The sequence below is a fragment of the Schistocerca nitens genome, chromosome 6 (assembly GCF_023898315.1).
Source record: "Schistocerca nitens isolate TAMUIC-IGC-003100 chromosome 6, iqSchNite1.1, whole genome shotgun sequence".
NCBI classification, from domain to species: Eukaryota; Metazoa; Arthropoda; class Insecta; order Orthoptera; family Acrididae; genus Schistocerca; species Schistocerca nitens.
In genome coordinates this window covers 121,329,648-121,349,138 of record NC_064619.1, presented here as the reverse complement: position 1 = coordinate 121,349,138, position 19,491 = coordinate 121,329,648, and the positions used below count along the sequence as shown (strand labels likewise).

At 39.9% G+C, this 19,491-nt stretch overlaps 1 protein-coding gene across 2 annotated transcripts in view; it reads left to right on the top strand.

The window, feature by feature from the left end:
- LOC126262739 (exocyst complex component 2) overlaps positions 1–15,986 on the top strand; it is a 134,666-nt gene extending 118,680 nt beyond the window's left edge. For both annotated transcript variants that reach the window (XM_049959547.1, XM_049959548.1), the window contains exons 16-18: positions 6,847–7,197; positions 13,133–13,192; positions 13,314–15,986. In XM_049959547.1, coding sequence (XP_049815504.1) covers positions 6,847–7,197; positions 13,133–13,192; positions 13,314–13,410 — 508 coding nt within the window. In that variant the 3' untranslated portion in view covers positions 13,411–15,986. The remainder of the gene's footprint in view (positions 1–6,846; positions 7,198–13,132; positions 13,193–13,313) is intronic.
- The last annotated feature ends 3,505 nt before the right edge of the window (positions 15,987–19,491 follow it).

The following is a 19,491-nucleotide window of genomic DNA, read 5'->3' as shown; positions in this document are numbered from 1 at the left end:
TAATTATACTCAAAACACACTAGTGGATGCAACTGAACAACTCACATACAGTCTGAACTGAACTCAAGTGCAAGACTGCCACACTGAATGCTAATGCCAAGTAATCATAATTACTACCTCAGAAAGCATTTTCAGCATGCAAATGCTGAAATCGACTAAAACAGTGGTAGCTGCAGTAACATAAAACACAATCTGTAAGGAAGCAAATCAATAAGCTTATGACCAGTATCACAAGGAATGATAAATATAGTGATGTGGGAGGATATAGGATCCTCACATGGTGAACACCTGGTGTATGTCATTTTGCATGTATATTTAAGATTAATACTAAGACCTGATTTGATATGTAACAAAGTAATGGATTGATATAAAATCTGTCATAAGGAATGCAAATAAAAGAAAATTAGATTTGTACAAAGAGCTCTGAGAAAATGGAGTGCATCTGTGAAGAAAATTACATAGAAGATGCTAGCGTGACCAATTCTGTAGTATTGTTGCAGTGTTTGGGATTGTAGTTTTCAGGAAATCCTGTTTGATAAATTTGGAGAATTAATATTCTAGGAAGACTGAGAAGTTCTGGGGTCACAGTAAAGTATCTTTTATAGGGATCTCGAGAATAAGATGAGAGGGATTAGGGCATTTACAAAGACATACAGCCAGTCATTTCCCCTTGCCAAATATGCAAATGGAATAGGAAAAAAACTGCTAATATTGTTACAAAGTACCCTCCACCATGCATTGTGGAGTGGCTTACGTAGTATATATGTAGAGTACATCCAAAACAGGTGAAAGCTTGCAAGTAGTGTGTTCCAACATTTTTAACTATTTGTAAATGGGCAGCTGTGCCTGTGTAGGATGTCATTCATGTGAATGACATTAGAAAATGGAAACAGTGGGTGAAAACATTAAGAAAGTGCATAGTATAGCAGTGGACATCTGACAGTTAAAGATGAATGAAGTAGCTGATACCACAAGCTTAACAGAAGGAAGACTATTGTGCATTATATGTGGTGAGTTAGGTGTGAGTATTCTTTCTGCAATTTGGATGGCACATTTGTTAACTACTGGCAAAAAGCCAATGCGAAAGCCAAATTTTTAGCTAATTTATACCATTCTACAAGTAATGTAACAGATTGTGTGCTGTGATTTATTACTGCGGATGAGATGTAGGTCCACCACTTAACCACATAATTGAAACAACTATCAAAGCAGTTTGTAGAAAGCCGGTGGCTTTGAGCCAAAATGAGCAAACTCAATTTCATGTGCTGGAAAGGTTATGACCATTGGTATCTGGGATGCAAAAGGGCATCTTCTTATTGAGTACCTCAGGGTCAACTGCATGTTGGAGGTGTGGACTGCAAAAGTAAAAACTTATCACATTACATAACAACAATTAAAATTCCTACAATGACACTGCCATTCAAAAATCTGAGGGATTTAAAGTAAAAACTGTTGAAATGTGCGCCATGTTCACAACATTTAGCACCCCTTTGCTTCCATGTAATTCAACATTTAAAAAAATTAAGGCTGGAAAAACATTTGGGTCCTGTAAAGTGGTTATGGCCGAGACCATGAAATGCTGGTAAGGCATTTGAAACCTGCTGTATAATCATATCACCTGTGACATGTCCCACAAGGAGTACTGCTGCTCCGTGACAATGCGCATGCATGCACAGCTGCACATGTTAAGGACACTGCATTTGATCTGAAACATTTTGAAACTGACTACATTTGGTGCCATCAGATTTTTACCTGTTGATATATCTGAAAGAACATTAATGTAGTAAGAGTTTGCAGATGACTGTTATGTTAAGAGTGTGGTGCGAAGATGACACCCTTGGAGAAAAGAGAAGTTACCAAAATTCTTTTCTTGTACGATCTGCCTTCAGTATCGGAACTGATAAAACACTTAACGTAGAACCACCCTATAACGCTACAATTCATGACATGCTTGTTGTCTGGCAACAGATTTTTAACTATTTACCTTCACTAAGATCTTTGGAATGCACTTGTCATTTGTTGTTTTATACAGGGATTGTGTTAATGTGCCATTCTTCAAATATTTTCTACTCTGTGCATATTTTCCTTTTTGTTTCTTAATTTGTGATCAAAAAGTCAGTATAAATTTGAAAACTTAGTAAGCTATGGAATAATGTAGATAGAGAGGTAAAAATTGACACATATGCTTGGAATGACATGGGGTTTTATTAGAACCACCCCATATTGCTAGACGCGTGAAAGATCTCTTGCACAAGTCGTTTGGTGGTGATTGTGTGCTCAGCTGCCACTTTCATCATGCTTGGCCTCCCAGGTCCCCAGACCTCAGTCTGTGCGATTATTGGCTTTGGGGTTACCTGAAGTCGCAAATGTGTCATGATTGACCGACATCTCTAGGGATGCTGAAAGACAACATCCGACGCCAATGCCTCACCATAACTCCGGACATGCTTTACAGTGCTGTTCACAACATTATTCCTCGACTACAGCTATTGTTGAGGAATGATGGTGGACATATTGAGCATTTCCTGTAAAGAACATCATCTTTGCTTTGTCTTACTTTGTTCTGCTAATTATTGCTATTCTGATCAGATGAAGCGCCATCTGTCGGACATTTTTTGAACTTTTGTATTTTTTTGGTTCTAATAAAACCCAATGTCATTCCAAGCATGTGTGTCAATTTGTACCTCTCTATCTACATTATTCCATGATTTATTCAGTTTTCAAATTAATACTGACTTTTTGATCACCCAATATATATATATATATATATATATATATATATATATATATATATATATATATATATATATATATATAACAAAGAAAAAAACAAAGAAGCTGTAACTTACCAAACAAAAGCGTTGGTATGTTGATAGAGACAATAAAAGCAAGAAAAAACACACACACAAATTTCAAGCTTTCGCAACCCAAGGTTGCTACGTCAGGAAAGAGGGAAGGAGAGGGAAGGACAAAAGGATGTGGGTTTTAAGGGAGAGGGTAAGGAGTCATTCCAATCCCGGGAGTGGAAAGACTTACCTTAGGGGGATAAAAGGACAGTATACACTCGTGCGCGCGCGCGCACACACGCACACACACACACACACACACACACACACACACAGATACAGGCAGACATATGTAAATGCAAAGAGGTTGGTCAGAGATGTCAGTCGAGGTGGAAGTACAGAGGCAAAGATGTTGAATGACAGGTGAGGTATGAGCGGCGGTAACTTGAAATTAGCGGAGGTTGAGGCCTGTTGGGTAATGGGAAGAGAGAATATATTGAAGGGCAAGTTCCCATCTCCGGAGTTCTGAAAGGTTGGTGTCAGTGGGAAGTATCCAGATAACCCGGACGGTGTAACACTGTGCCAAGATGTGCTGGCCGTGCACCAAGGCATGTTTAGCCACAGGGTGATCCTCATTACCAACAAACACTGTCTGCCTGTGTCCGTTCATGCGAATGGACAGTTTGTTACTGGTCATTCCCACATAGAAGGCTTCACAGTGTAGACATGTCAGTTGGTAAATAACGTGGGTGCTTTCATACGTGGCTCTGCTTTTGATCGTGTGCACCTTCCGGGTTACAGGTCTGGAGTAGGTGGTGGTGGGAGGGTGCATGGGACAGGTCTTACGTCGGGGGTGGTTACAAGGGTAGGAGCCAGAGGGTAGGGAAGGTGGTTTGGGGATTTCATAGGGATGAACCAAGAGGTTACGAAGGTTAGGTGGACGGCGGAAAGACCCTCTTGGTGGGGTTGGAAGGATTTCATGAAGGATGGATCTCATTTCAGGGCAGGATTTGAGGAAGTCGTATCCCTACTGGAGAGCCACATTCAGAGTCTGATCCAGTCCCGGAAAGTATCCTGTCACAAGTGGGGCACTTTTGGGGTTCTTCTGTGGGAGGTTCTGGGTTTGAGGGGATGAGGAAGTGGCTCTAGCTATTTGCTTCTGTACCAGGTTGGGACGGTAGTTGCGGGATGCAAAAGCTGTTTTCAGGTTAATGGTTTAATGGTTCAGGGATTCAGGACTGGAGCAGATTCGTTTTCCAAGAAGACCTAAGCTGTAGGGAAGTGACCGTTTGATATGGAATGGGTGGCAGCTGTCAAAATGGAGGTACTGTTGCTTGTTGGTGGGTTTGATGTGGATGAATGTGTGAAGTCGGCCATTGGACAGATGGAGGTCAACGTTGAGGAAAGTGGCATGGGATTTGGAGTAGGACCAGGTGAATCTGATGGAACCAAAGGAGTTGAGGTTGGAGAGGAAATTCTGGAGTTCTTCTTCACTGTGAGTCCAGATCATGAAGATGTCATCAATAAATCTGTACCAAACTTTGAGTTGGCAGGCTTGGGTAACCAAGAAGGCTTCCTCTAAGCGACCCATAAATAGGTTGGTATATGAGAGGGCCATCCTGTTCCCTTTAATTGTTGGTATGTCTGGCCTTCAAAAGTGAAGAAGTTGTGGGTTATTATGAATCTGGCTAAGGTAATGAGGAAAGAGGTTTTAGGTAGGGCAGCAGGTGATTGGCATGAAAGGAAGTGCTCTATCGCAGTGAGGCCCTGGACGTGCGGGATATTTGTGTGTAAGGAAGTGGCATCAATGGTTACAAGGATGGTTTCGGGGGGTAACAGATTGGGTAAGGATTCCAGGCGTTCGAGAAAGTGGTTGGTGTCTTTGATGAAGTATGGGAGACTGCATGTAATGGGTTGAAGGTGTTGATCTACGTAGGCAGAGATACATTCTGTGGGGGCTTGGTAACCAGATACAGTGGGGCGGCCGGGATGATTGGGTTTGTGAATATTAGGAAGTAGGTAGAAGGTAGGGGTGCGGGGTGTCGGTGGGGTCAGGAGGTTGATGGAGTCAGGTGAAAGGTTTTGTAGGGGTCCTAAGGTTCTGAGGATTCCTTGAAACTCCGCCTGGACATCAGGAATGGGATTACCTTGGCAAACTTTGTATGTAGTGTTGTCTGAAAGCTGACACAGTCCCTCAGCCACATACTCACGACGATCAGGTACCACGGTCATGGAACCTTTGTCATCCGGAAGAATGACGATGGATCGGTCAGCCTTCAGATCACGTATAGCCTGGGCTTCAGCTGAGGTGATGTTGGGAGTAGGATTAAGGTTTTTCAAGAAGGATTGAGAGGCAAGGCTGGAAGTGAGAAATTCCTGGAAGGTTTGGAGAGGGTGATTTTGAGGAAGAGGAGGTGGGTCCCGCTGTGACGGAGGACGGAACTGTTGCAGGCAGGGTTCAATTTGGATAGTGTCTTGGGGAGTTGGATCATTAGGAGTAAGATTAGGATTATTTTTCTTCATGGCAAAGTGATATTTCCAGCAGATAGTACGAGTATAGGACAGTAAATCTTGGACGAGGGCTGTTTGGTTGAATCTGGGAGTAGGGCTGAAGGTGAGGCCTTTGGATAGGACAGAGATTTCGGATTGGGAGAGAGAGGTTTGGAGGAATGGTTAACTACTGAATTGGGGTGTTGTGGTTCCAGATTGTGTTGAATAGAATTTTGAGGTTTTAGGGGGAGTGGAGCTGGATGTGGAAGATTGAGTAGATGGGAGAGACTGGATCTGTGTGCAATGTGGGGGGGGGGGGGGGGTGTTTAGGAGTGCATTATTGAACTGCCGTGGCACCTGAGCAGTCGACTTGGTTGATGCTCTTGGATAGCTGCTATGAGTTGTCTCAGTCGCTAACAGTAAATGTCAGCTGGGTAGGTTATATTTTTTGGATAGAGTTTGTAGAGTGCGTGCCCATCTTGGCATCAGCCAGTGTTTGTGTTCTGCAAATGTCCTGAAACATTTGCACGATTTACTGTCTTTTCTTTTATTCATTATAACTTAAATTATTGAATTATATTCTCAGAGTCATTTTTTGTGTTTGTGTATGTGACAGTCATCTTTTGTCTTCACTTGCTTGTCCTGAGCAAAGTGATTAGTGGTGTTACAGAGCACACAGAATTGTTTACTTTCTGATGATGTGTACTGTTTCACTTAAAACCTAGGGGAAGCGCACAATCAGTTTCAAAGTGTTATCCGTGGAATGCAAGTACCAGCTGGATTGTGACATGTGTGATAATTGACTGATATGATATTGTATGGGACTTCACATGTATCACAGAGACTTGGTGATTAAATTTTCGTATCATTCATTTTAAAAAACACTGTTTGAAATATTCCTCAGTATGCTTTTACTTAAAATATTCTCTATAAATAATGAATATAAGAAACTGTCAGCCTCGATTGCGGTAATGAAACCAACCTTTACCTAGGTTTCAGCCCAAATAATTGAGCCTTCTTCAGAAGATATACCTGAATCTATAATTTGTCTAAGAGGGCATGGTCTAGAAATAAAAGTAAAACAGCCTGAATAGGCGTATTCACATAAAAAAAGGGGGGGGGGGGGGATATGACCAATCTTCCAGCTATGTATTTGAGATATCATTGTTCAAGAAAGTATGCAGACTTCTTTCAACTGTGGATTGTTCAACGGGTGACAAGGACAGTACCTCCACTACTTCTCTTCTACTTTTTCAAATTTGAGAGACTGTCATGTGACTTTAGACTGACCATTACTGGGAAAGAAAATATTGAGTGTACAGTTTAGTGATAACTTTAGGTTCAGATCTTCCACCAGTGAAAATTTGTAAATTGTCAGGAAGGAACGTACAGGTTATTGGTATTTGTAAGGCAGTCTCTTTATATGAAATAGCTCTTCAATGGACATTTGACATGGAAAAAAAAAATTTGATGTATTGCTGTTTCAAACTGTGATGATATATTTATAGAACACACTTCAGTAATCATACGTTTATTATGACTTTCTTTATGTGTTTTCTTTTACTTACAGACATGTGCTGGAAGTATATCTAGAGCAGAAAAGTGATCCGCTGGTGGGAACTGTGGAACCATCTATGTACCTGGGTCGCTTTGACTGGGATACAACACTCAAGCCAGTGGACATAAGACCCTACGCGAAGGAGGTGATAGCAAATGTAACTGCAGTTCACGCGGAGGTACAACGCGTGTCGCCAGGCCTCGTACACCGCGTACTGTCACAGATTGTTGAAACTGTTGCGGAGGAGCTGGCTCGACTTATGAGTTGTGTGGCTCGCTTCAGCCTGCAGGGAAACCAGCAGGCTCGTGCAGATATAAGGGCAGTGCAGGAAGCTTTGCGCTTCTACACGACCCCTACAGCTCAGTAAGTGGCTTTTCAGAACCCTCCCATAGGCAGATTTCTTCCTTACCACTCTGTCTTAATACTCAGGGCATCACATCAAACTGTGCTGTCTGCAAGTATTATATATTTTTGATGTGACAAGAAAATGGCCTGAGACAAAGTTTTTTTGACTTCACATTATGTTACCAAAAATCACTTGATGGCGTATTCAATGACCAGCATTTTTTAGAAATGATACTAGAGTTTTTTGCCAGAATTACATATCTGTATTATAATATACAACATTAACATAACACAATACTTACAGTAAACCAAAACTGAGGCGTATACAAAATTTACTGTCCTGATTGTAAGCCTGGAATCTTAAAACACAGTACAAGGAACATATGGGAATAACTCATTTGATTGGACTGGTTGATTGATTGATTCATTCATTCATTCACATTCATTTATAGACAGTATACATTATCTACATCATAAGTAAACAATTTAGCTAATACAGAAACATCACCAGTGACATTTACAACTGCTCAAGAGTTACAGATCAGTTATTTCATTGCATGGTATAATTCACAAGCTATATATGTACATTGATTACCACAGTCTAAAGTTCCGCTGTACTGAAGCCACAGTTTGGTAATTTTGTCACAGTACCTAAACGACATAGTAAATGGTAGGGTTACTGGTAGTATTGATATCATTGGCATGGAAGGAAATGTAAATGAATGTGTGACAGAGACATAGTGAGCCAATGATGTCCCATTGTTTTTTGTTTGTTTGTTTGTTTGTTTGTTTGTTTTGCACATAATTAGAACCACACATCCTTCATTGTTAGTCCATCGTGTATTTTATATCCTTACCAAATGTAAATTGCACTTTATAAATAATAAAAACTAGTTGATGGTGTAACTGCTATCCTTTTATGCACAAACATAAAAAAAATTATATAATTGTTGTTGTTATTTTGTACTTGATAAAACAACCTTCATCATGATCAAAGGCAAGAGTTTCCAGTTGTTACTGATAAGTGCATAAGTTGCTTATGAATAACAAAAAAATTTTCTGTGCAAGATCAATGAAGTATTGAACTGATGTTACAAATCAACAATTTTCTTGTAAAAGCTGAGTTAAAGAAATATCCGGTAGGTAAGCTACACACATAATGCACAGGTAACACAATCATGATCTTTACTGACCATGGATACTAAAAAAAACTGCTGTTGTCTACACTTACCTGTGATAGTCTATGATAGCCTACAGTAGTTTTGCAACTCTACTACACACACACACACACACACACACACACACACACACACACACACACACTGTGCTCTGTGGGTAATTTGTTATTGATCAGACTGAATGTCTATTTGTAATAGTCACAAGCTTTATGCTGTAAACTCCTGAAGCAAGTTAAGACTATTACATAGTAAATATGTTTTAAGGCTTTTTAAAACTGGTATAGTCCTCCTGTCATTGATATCTTTTGCCAGTTAATTACACAACTGTCAGATAAAATATACTTGCTTGGGTCCAAACTTCGTTTATAGTTAAATGTAAGAAAGAACTACCATATTTGAGTGAATATAGGCTGCACTTTTTTCCCTGGATTTTGGCTTGAAAAATCTTGGTGCAGACTATAATCAAGATTCTCTCCCGTTGCCCCCCTCCTAAATATCATAAATCATCAATTTCAAAATGGCATGTTCATGTATCTTGTGGGTTGAAATTAATACCATTGGAAGTTACTGCAGTTACTTTGTAAACCATCCAAGACTCTGGAAGAAAATAGCAGAAAAACTTATACCTTATGTACAAATACAGTTGTTATTCTTGTGAAAAGAGAAAAGCAACTTGTTTCACAAAACTGCACCAGTCACTTCCCACCTTCTCATTATTGCCAGCATCTGGTCCTTCATCGTTGCTAGATGATCCAGAATTTTGCGTAGAGTCACTACCACAAAGGTCATCTTAATTTCCATCAACATTATTGGAAATTCCATGGCCTGCCAAGCAGCTGATATGCAAGGGAAGACTTATGACGCAGGCACACATTGCAAATGGCCTCCTGGCATTGAACTTGCTTTGTTCCTGATATAATTTCTATAGAAATGTCTTACACTAGCTTTGACTGTATGATTGATTTATACAACCAAAGACAGCAAGCACTTATCAAGGCATCAGGAATAATGACTAGGTCATAGTTTCCTTCTTTCAGGGGCACTAATAACCTCAGTGTTGAGTGCCTGTAAGCTCGAAACACACACACACACACACACACACACACACACACACACACACACACACACACACACACACACCTATCGTTCCATTCAGTTTTTGTTTCACTTGATCTCCAGTGGGCCCGTAAAAACTATCTAAAAGGAGAATTGGTTTCGAGTGAAGAAGAGCTCGTGGCCATTTATTTCAGACTGCTTAAATCCAGTCTAGGACCAGTTCCTCTGTCAGCCACCCACTGTTGTGAACTCTTAACAATAATACCAGCTGAGAAGCTTTCTCTCTTGGGGAGAATTTTCTGATTTAAAACCACATATGGTGTCAGTTTTTGTCCATCAGCTATAATGCTCAGCATCACAGTACACCACTGTTTTTGAGCACCATGTGTACAAATGCACACTATATTCTCCTCCTTTATGTACTGCAGTGCTGTTCAGTATATCAGAATAAACTGGCATTTAGTCTGCATTCCTTATGTGGGAATGTAAATAAAGATTTTGTCATCAAAGTTGGACCATGGAATGCTGAAGAGATACCCCTGAGGCAGTTTTTGTGTGATTGTAGCTCTGCGATGAAAAGAGAGATTATTTCGTATTTATTGACAAACCCAGCCATGTGAAACGTTGTATTCCTATATCAAAATGTTTCTTCTATGTGCTATTTTCCAGCCTTCAGTTAGTCATTTCAGTTGTAATGGCATATCCACATTTCTGTTTGGTCCCCCCCCCCCATTTAAACAAACCAGCCAACACCATCAATGAATGTTTCTTTTTTTTCATCAGCATGAAATCTACATCCAGATTCCTGGTTTCCGTGTTCCTTTGTATAGATGATACTTGAAGTTTAAATTTCGCTTTGTAGCTAGAATGGTCCTTTACCATCATTACTCACAAACTAAATGATCAACATTTCTCTTGCACTAAGTTTGGAACTTCCCTACACTCTCTCTTAAATTAGTCACTTCACCAGATCTCCCAGTATGCAAAACCAGTCCTGTTTGTGATCATCCTTTATAATGACGTAGTTGAAGAAGGGGAGGTGAGTGAGGTGAGAGGTGGGGTGCAGATAACCGTAAGGGGCTAAAGTGCACAGTTGTTGATATTGAGACTGTAGCGTATATGCATGCACCTGACGTCTATGGATCATATGGTGAAACAGCTTTGTCCCCACTGTTGGCCCACATTGTATATATGAACATTCATGCAAACCTGTCGCACCAGTTTCTCTGATATTTATTTCCAAATGGGTCCAAAGCCCAAAGCACAACATTATTTGTTCTGTTCTGCTCGATTTTTATGTAGTGTTGACAACATAACTTAATGTCTGCAACATGAACATAGTACTACTACTTCATAATTGGAGGTATATTCACAGTTTTTCCTCAACTTCAAGTCCCATGATGATGAGGATGATGGAGAGTTGGAATAGGTCATAATTGTATATGTGATGCATTTAGTATCTGTTCTTTGTTCTGATTCTAGTTTCTTATTACAAGCTTTACAGCTGTCAAGACATACAATGATGCTGAAACTTGGTTAAAAAACAAATCAGACCTCTGTCACTGGTGTTTCGTCTACAAATATCATTTTCACAAACATCTATTTCTCCCAAAACTTTCTGTCATGTCTTTTGGGCCATTATGGTTCTCATTTCTTAAATTCTTTTCCTACTTAAACTTCGTACTGACACCTGCCCTATTGGTGATGAGCCACCCTTAGTTATGCAGGAGCTAAAGAAGGGGACTGTGAGAGATGCAACTCAGAATACTGTCTAATTGAACTTTCTCGTAAATTTACTAGTGTGGCTTATAGTACAGGTTTGCTTTTTGTTGTAATCTGTCAAGAGTTTAACTTCAGCCTATGTTCACACAAATATACAGGATGAAAAGTATTTTAACTGACAAACTCTGTGAGGTTGTAGGAGACATCAAAACAAATACTTTCCCCTAATTTCATTTTTTCCTATGAGGATTATTTAAACCGGTGGAGGCCGTATTACGATCTTCAATTGTTAGAGGGCGTATTACACTCTTCACTTGTAGGCAACTGCTGTCCACCAGTGTAGTAATGCATTGTCTGTTTACTATTGGAGCGATACACCTGGAGTGAGTACACTGATATGGTTGGTGCGTACTACATAGCGCACCACAACAGACGAGCTGCACAGTGGGTTCATTAACAACAATACCCTAATCGCCGTATCCCGCATCATACGACCTATGCTGCTGTGTACCAATGTCTGCGTGAGACCGGGTCATTTAGCAGAGTACCTGGACAGGGCCACCGTCGCATGGTAAGAACGCTGCAATTTGAGGAAGCTGTCTTGCAGCATGTGGAGCGGGATCCTTCAATCAGCACTCGTGCAATTGCACATAACATGGGGACGAATCAGACGAATGTAAGAACAGTCCTTCGAGAGCAATTGTTACGTCCATTTCATTCTTACAGTGTGTCCACAACATGGAACCAGTTGGTTATCCAACCAGAACACAGTTTTCGCAGTGGTACCTGGAACAGTGTGAAATGCATCCTACATTTCCATCCTCTGTGTTGTTTACTGATGAAGCAACGCTCAGGAGTGATGGAGTCTTCAACGTGCACATTTCGCATGTTTGCATGTTTGGAGTGAGGATAACCCACATGTCACAGTTACTAGCGATCATCAAGTGCGGGTCTTCGTTAATGTGTGGTTTGGTGTTGTTGGGGACTGTTTAATTGGGCCATATCTGCTACCTAGGCCATTAAATGGCAGGCACTATTACAATTTTCTCGCCAGAGCATTGCCAGAATTGCTGGAAGACGTGCCACTCCCTACAAGGCAACACATGTGGTTCCAACATGACAGGGCGCCGGCACATTTCAGTCGTCTTGTGCATGGATTCCTGGACCAACAGTTCCCCGAAACGTGGATTGGCAGAGGTGGTCCTGTACCAAGGCCTGCTCGATCCCCAGATATGTCCCCTCTGGACTTTTTTTGTGTGGGGAGAGATGCGCAACCTTGTTTATGCAACTCCTGTTGCATCAGAAGAGGATCTGATTGCCCGGATAGTAACAGCAGCAGGAACAGTTCAGGATACTCCTGGGGTTTTTGCCCGTGTCAGACAGAACATGATCTGACGGTGTAACCTTTGTTTATGTGTCAATGGAGGCATTTTTGAAAATCTACTGTAATTGAAATTTGGTTGTGTTAATGTGTTGTATCTTGGTCATAAAAAATGGAAAAGTGTTTGTTGGTTTAATTAATTTGCCGCCAGAGAAATCTTCCTCTACCAGTTTAAATACTCCTCATAGGAAAAAATGACATTAGGGAAAAAATATTTGTTTTGATGTCCCCTACAACCTCCCAGAGTTTGTCGTTTTAAATACTTTTCACCCTGTATGTGGTTTCATGATAATGTATGGAGCTGTTTACCAAGTGTAGCTGCATATTATTATTATTTTTGTTGTTTTAAACTGTATTTTTGAAGTTGTATTCACTTAGATCTGTGAAAAAACCCCACTTATTAAACAGCTCTTTGCAATGGGTCTTCATGTTAGTATTTGTAATTATTCTGATGGCCCTGTTTTGCATTTTGAATACATTGTCTGGCTTCTGAGCATTAATCACACACTTTTTTTTTACATTTTATTCTTTTGTTTGTATTGGAGTAATTTTTTAGTTACATGTTGTGTATCCCTGTGTTGGCCATTTCTGTACTGATGTTATGTTTTCACTATAGGGGATTCTTTGAGGAAGCACTGGAAGCAATACCTCCACTAACAAATGCAGCAGACAAGCAGTAAGTAAAACATCTTGTAGACTTTTCTTTAATATATAGCTGCTATCTTTATTTTTGTATGAGATGTGAGTTTTTTTCTCCAACCATTGGATATCTGTAGATGTGATCTCTTTTTTAACAGGGTTGTTGAAGACATCCTTGCCAAATTTAGAGTGAACATGCGACTGCAGCTTTTGTGTTTCTGTGATCCAAAGACACAACAGACACAGGTCATTTGATTCTAGCAAGAGGAGGAGACAGCTTTCGGCTGCTCACTCCAGGCCATCCTTTTTCCAGCAGACATTTACTGGGAAACTCCAGTGTAGAACAGAACAAGTACTGGAGAACACGTGCAATATTGTTTGGAATAGTGGACCTTGGTGTTTGTTATACTTTCCACGTGCTAGTAGCTGGAAAGTTCAGTCAGTACATAAGTCGTATTCACAAAGTGAATGTAAAAGTAATAACAATTCTTTTTAAGAAAATGCTCTCTTCATTGTAAGGTGCTGTTAGCGCTGAAATTTGTAGCTCGTGATTCCATTGGCCATTTCTAGCTACTACCAAGTAGGTGCCTAGAATGGTAACTAGTATCAATATATTGTAACATAAGTACTGGAATCAGACTGTGACTTCATTTTATAGAAGCAGTAGAGTTTCCATGCATATGTGTCTGTGCTCCATGTAATATTTTTCTACTGTTGTTGAGAGTCAATTTTTTTTTCACAAGTATGTGCTCAAAAGCTTTCACTCACCAGCGAACTCATCATCCTTATGCCTCTCCAGAGTGCTTATAATATATTGCAGTTCATTATACAACAAATACACATATAGCCAATTTGACCGCTAAAGTGTGCTGCCAAGGTGTTTTGCACTCTGGACAATTTCCTAATACTAGGTAGAAATTCGACATTGTTCTTTGATGCAGTGACATTTTATTATTTTCAGTTTCAAAATTTTATTGAACGTAGTTCTAATACATATTGTATTTCTGAGTGCAAATGTTTTTCAGATTTTCTTTGCTGTAAATATTATAGAAACGTCAGCTTGTAGCATTTTTGTAAAAAGAAAGATAATGTAGTTGTTGTTTGGTGCCAGTTAAGTGCCCTTGGACGTTCTCTTGGGTTCATTCACCGCCATGGTGGAAGAGATGGTGATAAGAAATGCAGGATACCTTGTAAAATGTGCCTTGTTTTTTATTAACAGTTGTTGTTCTGCCAAGGACTTCATTTGATCTATGAAACTAGACAATACTGAACTTATATACTGTTAACAAGGGCCTGTAACTTGTACTATCATAATATGTACTGTTCTGCAGACTGATATTTGTTCCTCTTGGTTTGTTATTTCATGCTTTTTCCAAACTGGTGTGATTGTTAAGGAAAGTTAGTGGTATTGTTTCTAAGCAGAAACTTATATCAAACTGAAATACCCCACTATTTGTTTCTAGAGCTTTCCTCATTTTCCCCTTGTAATTCAGTTAGTGATCAATACCTTTCAACTTCGGAGCTGTAATCATTGCTCATTATAAAAGCAACACAGATAATATAAATACAGAAAACTTTCATCTGTCAAATGAGATAACAGGAAAGAAATGAATACCTGATTTACTTGTGCCCATATATACTGTTTTTGAGGCATTAATGTTACTGATAGAACACTTCAGCAAGCTAAAAATGTTTAGAAAGTGATCTGCATTATTGACAGTCAATTCGTACTTCTCAGGAAGCTATTGGAGGCAGCTCAGCTGAAAAACCACTTTCATAAATATTGTTATGATGAATGTCAGGATGTATGTGATTTTCATTGTTTGTAGTTGAATGCTATATACTATAGTTGTTTTATCTGGCTGACAGGAGAATCCTAAATCCATCTCAATTTCTAGAGTACAAACAAGTGTAAAGAGCACTAAGAGTATGTTATCTTTCCATGTTGTCTTTTCTTTCATTTGCATGTGGTTTTTCCCGTGCTAAGAACTGCCTCTCGCTCTTTTTTTGTATCTACTGCCGTTGTAATTTGCGATAGTAATGAAATTTATTGTAGCTTGTAATGAATGAATTGTATAATTACGCTATCTGAGAGGATTCCTCTGAAGGCTGTTTGAAGCTTTAAGACTTGGGTCACTCCATATCCCATAAGAACAATTTATTTATTATATGTATTAAAGAACATTTATAGCTACACAATAACAATACTTATTCCATTTTTATTTAACTTTGGTTTAACATTAGTACATGTAATTGTGTACAAATAGCTCTAGGCCTTCCAGTTCTATGACATTATCTCAGGATGCTTGTACTATTTATTTCATTAGGCTGGAACTAGTTGATATGTAGCATCTGTGTGTATAGTGTGAGGTGTGATGCAAGGTTGCTGTAATGAGCCTTTATACCAAGTATCAGTGTCAGGTATTTCTTAAGTTATCTATTGTTTAGTGTGAATGACAGATGTACAGCTTAAAGAATGTGTGCACACATCAGAGTTATTTATTTTTCAGTTCACCAGTCATTGAATATTTAATTCTCTCATTTTGTGTTCAGAATAAACCCTGGATGATGATTCCTTGTACAGTTTATTATTATTATTATTATTATTATTACTATTACTCATACACTTGTTATCATATGAGTTATAAAAAGGCTTTTAGTTTGTGTGTGTGTGTGTGTGTGTATGTGTGTGTGTGTGTGTGTGTGTGTGTGTTGGTTGGTTGGTTGCCACTTGTTTGAAGAAGAAAAACGAATTAATTGTGATACTGTAGTAGAAATAAAAGAACTTGTTATGAAATTACATTAACTGATAATAAATTATTTTTCAGTAAGCTTAGCTGTGACTTTTTAACAGTCCCTGACCTTTGAAATGAAAATAAATAAGTAAGTGGAATGTGCAACGTGTCTAATTATAAAGGTTGAGTAATGTAGTTGTTGACAACAGTGATGCGCATAGGCTGCAGTGTTAATGCTACGACGATACAAGACAGCACAATACATATCTGTATTAGGTCTCCAACTGTTGAACAGTAACAAAATATGTGCATATAAAATATCCTAACATATGAATTGATTGAAGACTTCTTTGAGAACAGAACTCGGTATGCTTTTTTTAATGGAGAGTGATGGACAAGGTAGTGTCTGGCATACCAGAGGCAGTCTGATAGAGCCATTGCTGTTCAGATGACACAGATGTTTACTGGGAGGTGACATCATCAGAAACTTGCTTTGAAATGCAGAGATCTGATGATCAATACCTGGTACTAAGCATGGCAGCTGTCTCTTAAACATAGAGGATCATAATGTGGCAGTTATAAAGAGACTGAGAAACGTGATATCATCTGACTATGCAATCAGCGATCAACAACTGGAATCAATAACAATCTTAAAGTATCTTGATGTATCTGTCCTTAACAATTTATGATTGCACAGCTACAATTTAGCCATGAGGAAGTTAGATAAGACACAGTTTTTGGAAGAATACTGAGGAAGTGTAACTCTTGTACAAAAGAGGTTGCTTAAAAACTCTGTGTTCAATCAACTCTTGAGTTCAGTCAGTTACTTTGGGACCCTTGTCAAGTAGGATTAATAGAGGAGATAGAGATAATTCAAAGATGAGCAACACAATTACTTCTACCAGCATTCATCTTGTGTAATGGCTATGGTACTGAACTTAGAGAAGTTAAGGCCCATACAGACAGATACTAAGTCTGTCTTCCCAAGTATCATCCATGAACGGAATCAGAAGGGGGAAAATGAAACTGGTACTATGTGTTCCCCTTACAGTGCCCCCCCCTCCCCCCCCCCCCTGGTCTACTGCAAGGTAGAGATGTAGATTTGCAAGTTGTATGCCTTTCAGCCCTCTTGATACTCATGCCTATTAATATGTTGAAAGAAAAGTAAATGTAATACAAAATGTTGTTTTCATCTACCATTTTGTTGTTTCTCCATATTTGATCTGGAATATTTACTAAGAAAAATATATTATGTGCTAGGTATTGTGAACTATCTAATTTAATATGGCAGTGCTCTTTCCTCACAGTTTTCCCCCTCTTCTCCAGACTAAACTTATGGGTCTGTGAATGTCATCATAATAGAGAGTCTTTCAGAGGTGTGAATAAAAAGTAAAAATTAAAAGAGAGAAGCAATCGCTGCAGGTAATTGCTGTTAAGTTTATTACCAACTGATCATAGTGAATGCTAATTTACTCACACTGATAAATAAGGCAATTACATCCAGATTATTTAATATGTTGTTGTTGTATTCAGTCAGGTGCAGCATTCTGTGCTAGTCTGATGTGTGCAAGTCCCTTCACCTCTACATAACTGTTGTAATCTACATCCATTTTGACCTGCATACTGTATTCAAACCTTGTCTCCCCTACAATTTAACCCCCACACTTTCCTCCATTGCCAAATTAACAATTCCTTGATGCCTCAAGATGTGCCCTATGAACTGATCCCATTGCTGATTCAAGTTGTGCCATAAATTTCTTTGGAACCTGTGGTCGGAAATGCAAATTTATTGTCTGATGGACTGGTGTTCTTCAGTTGGTAACAGAATTGGAAGTTTTCGTTAGATGCCCACAGCGGTTGTGCGGGATCTGGTGGACTCAGTGGTGCGTGCCCACTGCGCCACACTCTAGTGGCTCTGTATCACAATCACCCTATGCCACTGTGATGTAGGATGGCCGGTGGTAGCCAGATATCCGCCTTGCACTTGGAGCCTCACTGCTACGACACCACCATTCATGCTTACAAGGGAACCTCCCCATCGCACCCCCCTCAGATTTAGTTATAAGTTGGCACAGTGGATAGGCCTTGAAAAACTGAACACAGATCAATCGAGAAAACAGGAAGAAGTTGTGCAGAAGTATGAAAAAAATAAGCAAAATATACAAACTGCGTAGTCCATGCGTAACATAGGCAACATCAAGGATTGTGTGAGCTGAGGAGCGCCGTGGTCCTGTGGTTAGGGTGAGCAGCTGTGGAAGGAGAGGTCCTTGGTTCAAGTCTTCCCTCCAGAGAAAATTTTAATTTTTTATTTTCAGACAATTATTATCTGTCCGTTCGTCTGTCCGATGCAATCACTTTTTAGGGAGTGATTATCACATCCAAAAGAAAACCTAAATCGGGCAAGGTAGAAGAACCTTTATACCCATTCGCCAAGTGTACAAGTTAGGTGGGTCGACAACATATTCCTGTGACGCACATGCCGTCACCAGTGTCGTATCGAGTATATCAGACTTGTTTTCCTCTGGAGGAATCGATTGACCTATGACCTTGCGATCAAATGTTTTCGGTTGCCATTGGAGAGGCACGTCCTTTCGTCTACTAATCGCACGGTTTTGCGGTGCGGTCGCAAAATACAGACACTAAACTTATTACAGTGAACAGAGACGTCCATGAACGGACGGACAGATAATAACTTTGCGAAAATAAAGAAAGTAAACTTTTCACTCGAGGGTAGACTTGAACCAAGGACCTCTCCTTCCGCAGCTGCTCACGCTAACCACGGGACCACGGCGCTCCTCAGCTCACCTCTTCCTTGATGTTGCTTATGTTGCGCATGGACTACTTACTCAGTTTGTATATTTTGCTTATTTTTTCATAGTTCCACAAAACTTCTTCCTGTTTTCTCGATTGATCTGTGTTCAGTTTTTCAAGGCCTATCCACTGTGCCAACTTATAACTAAATCTGAGGGGGGTGCGATGGGGAGGTTCCCTTGTTAGTATGGCGAGCCTCATCCTAGTTGCTAATGTATCAGATACACTCTAATTCTTGGTGCACTATTTGCAGTGAGTTTTCGTACACTTGCAGAAATACACGTTAAGTAAATCTTGTGTTTGTTGTGTTAACTTGTTCGCTAATCGTTTCTGCTCCTGTCCAGCTTTCCTGTGATGACAGTTGCTGCACCATTCTGATTAGTAGGGCTAGGCTGCCGTCACCCCACTGTTGCCAAATTGATTCAGGATTGCAGATCCAAGATGGCGGCAGTAGATATGGCAACATCATAACGACGTCATAGCAGGAAGTTCAAATTTTGGCTGGAAAATAGGTCTATTGGGCTACCTCCACAAACCTAACCCCCTCCACTCCCGTCACCCTCCGCCAGAAGATGGCAGGTACTTCAAATTTTTGGTGGAGGGTAGGTCACTTGAACCATGGACCTTGCCGTTGGTGGGGAGGCTTGCGTGCCTCAGTGATACAGATGGCCGTACCGTAGGTGCAACCACAACAGAGGGGTATCTGTTGAGAGGCCAGACAAACGTGTGGTTCCTGAAGAGGCGCAGCAGCCTTTTCAGTAGTTGCAGGGGCAACAGTCTGGATGGTTGA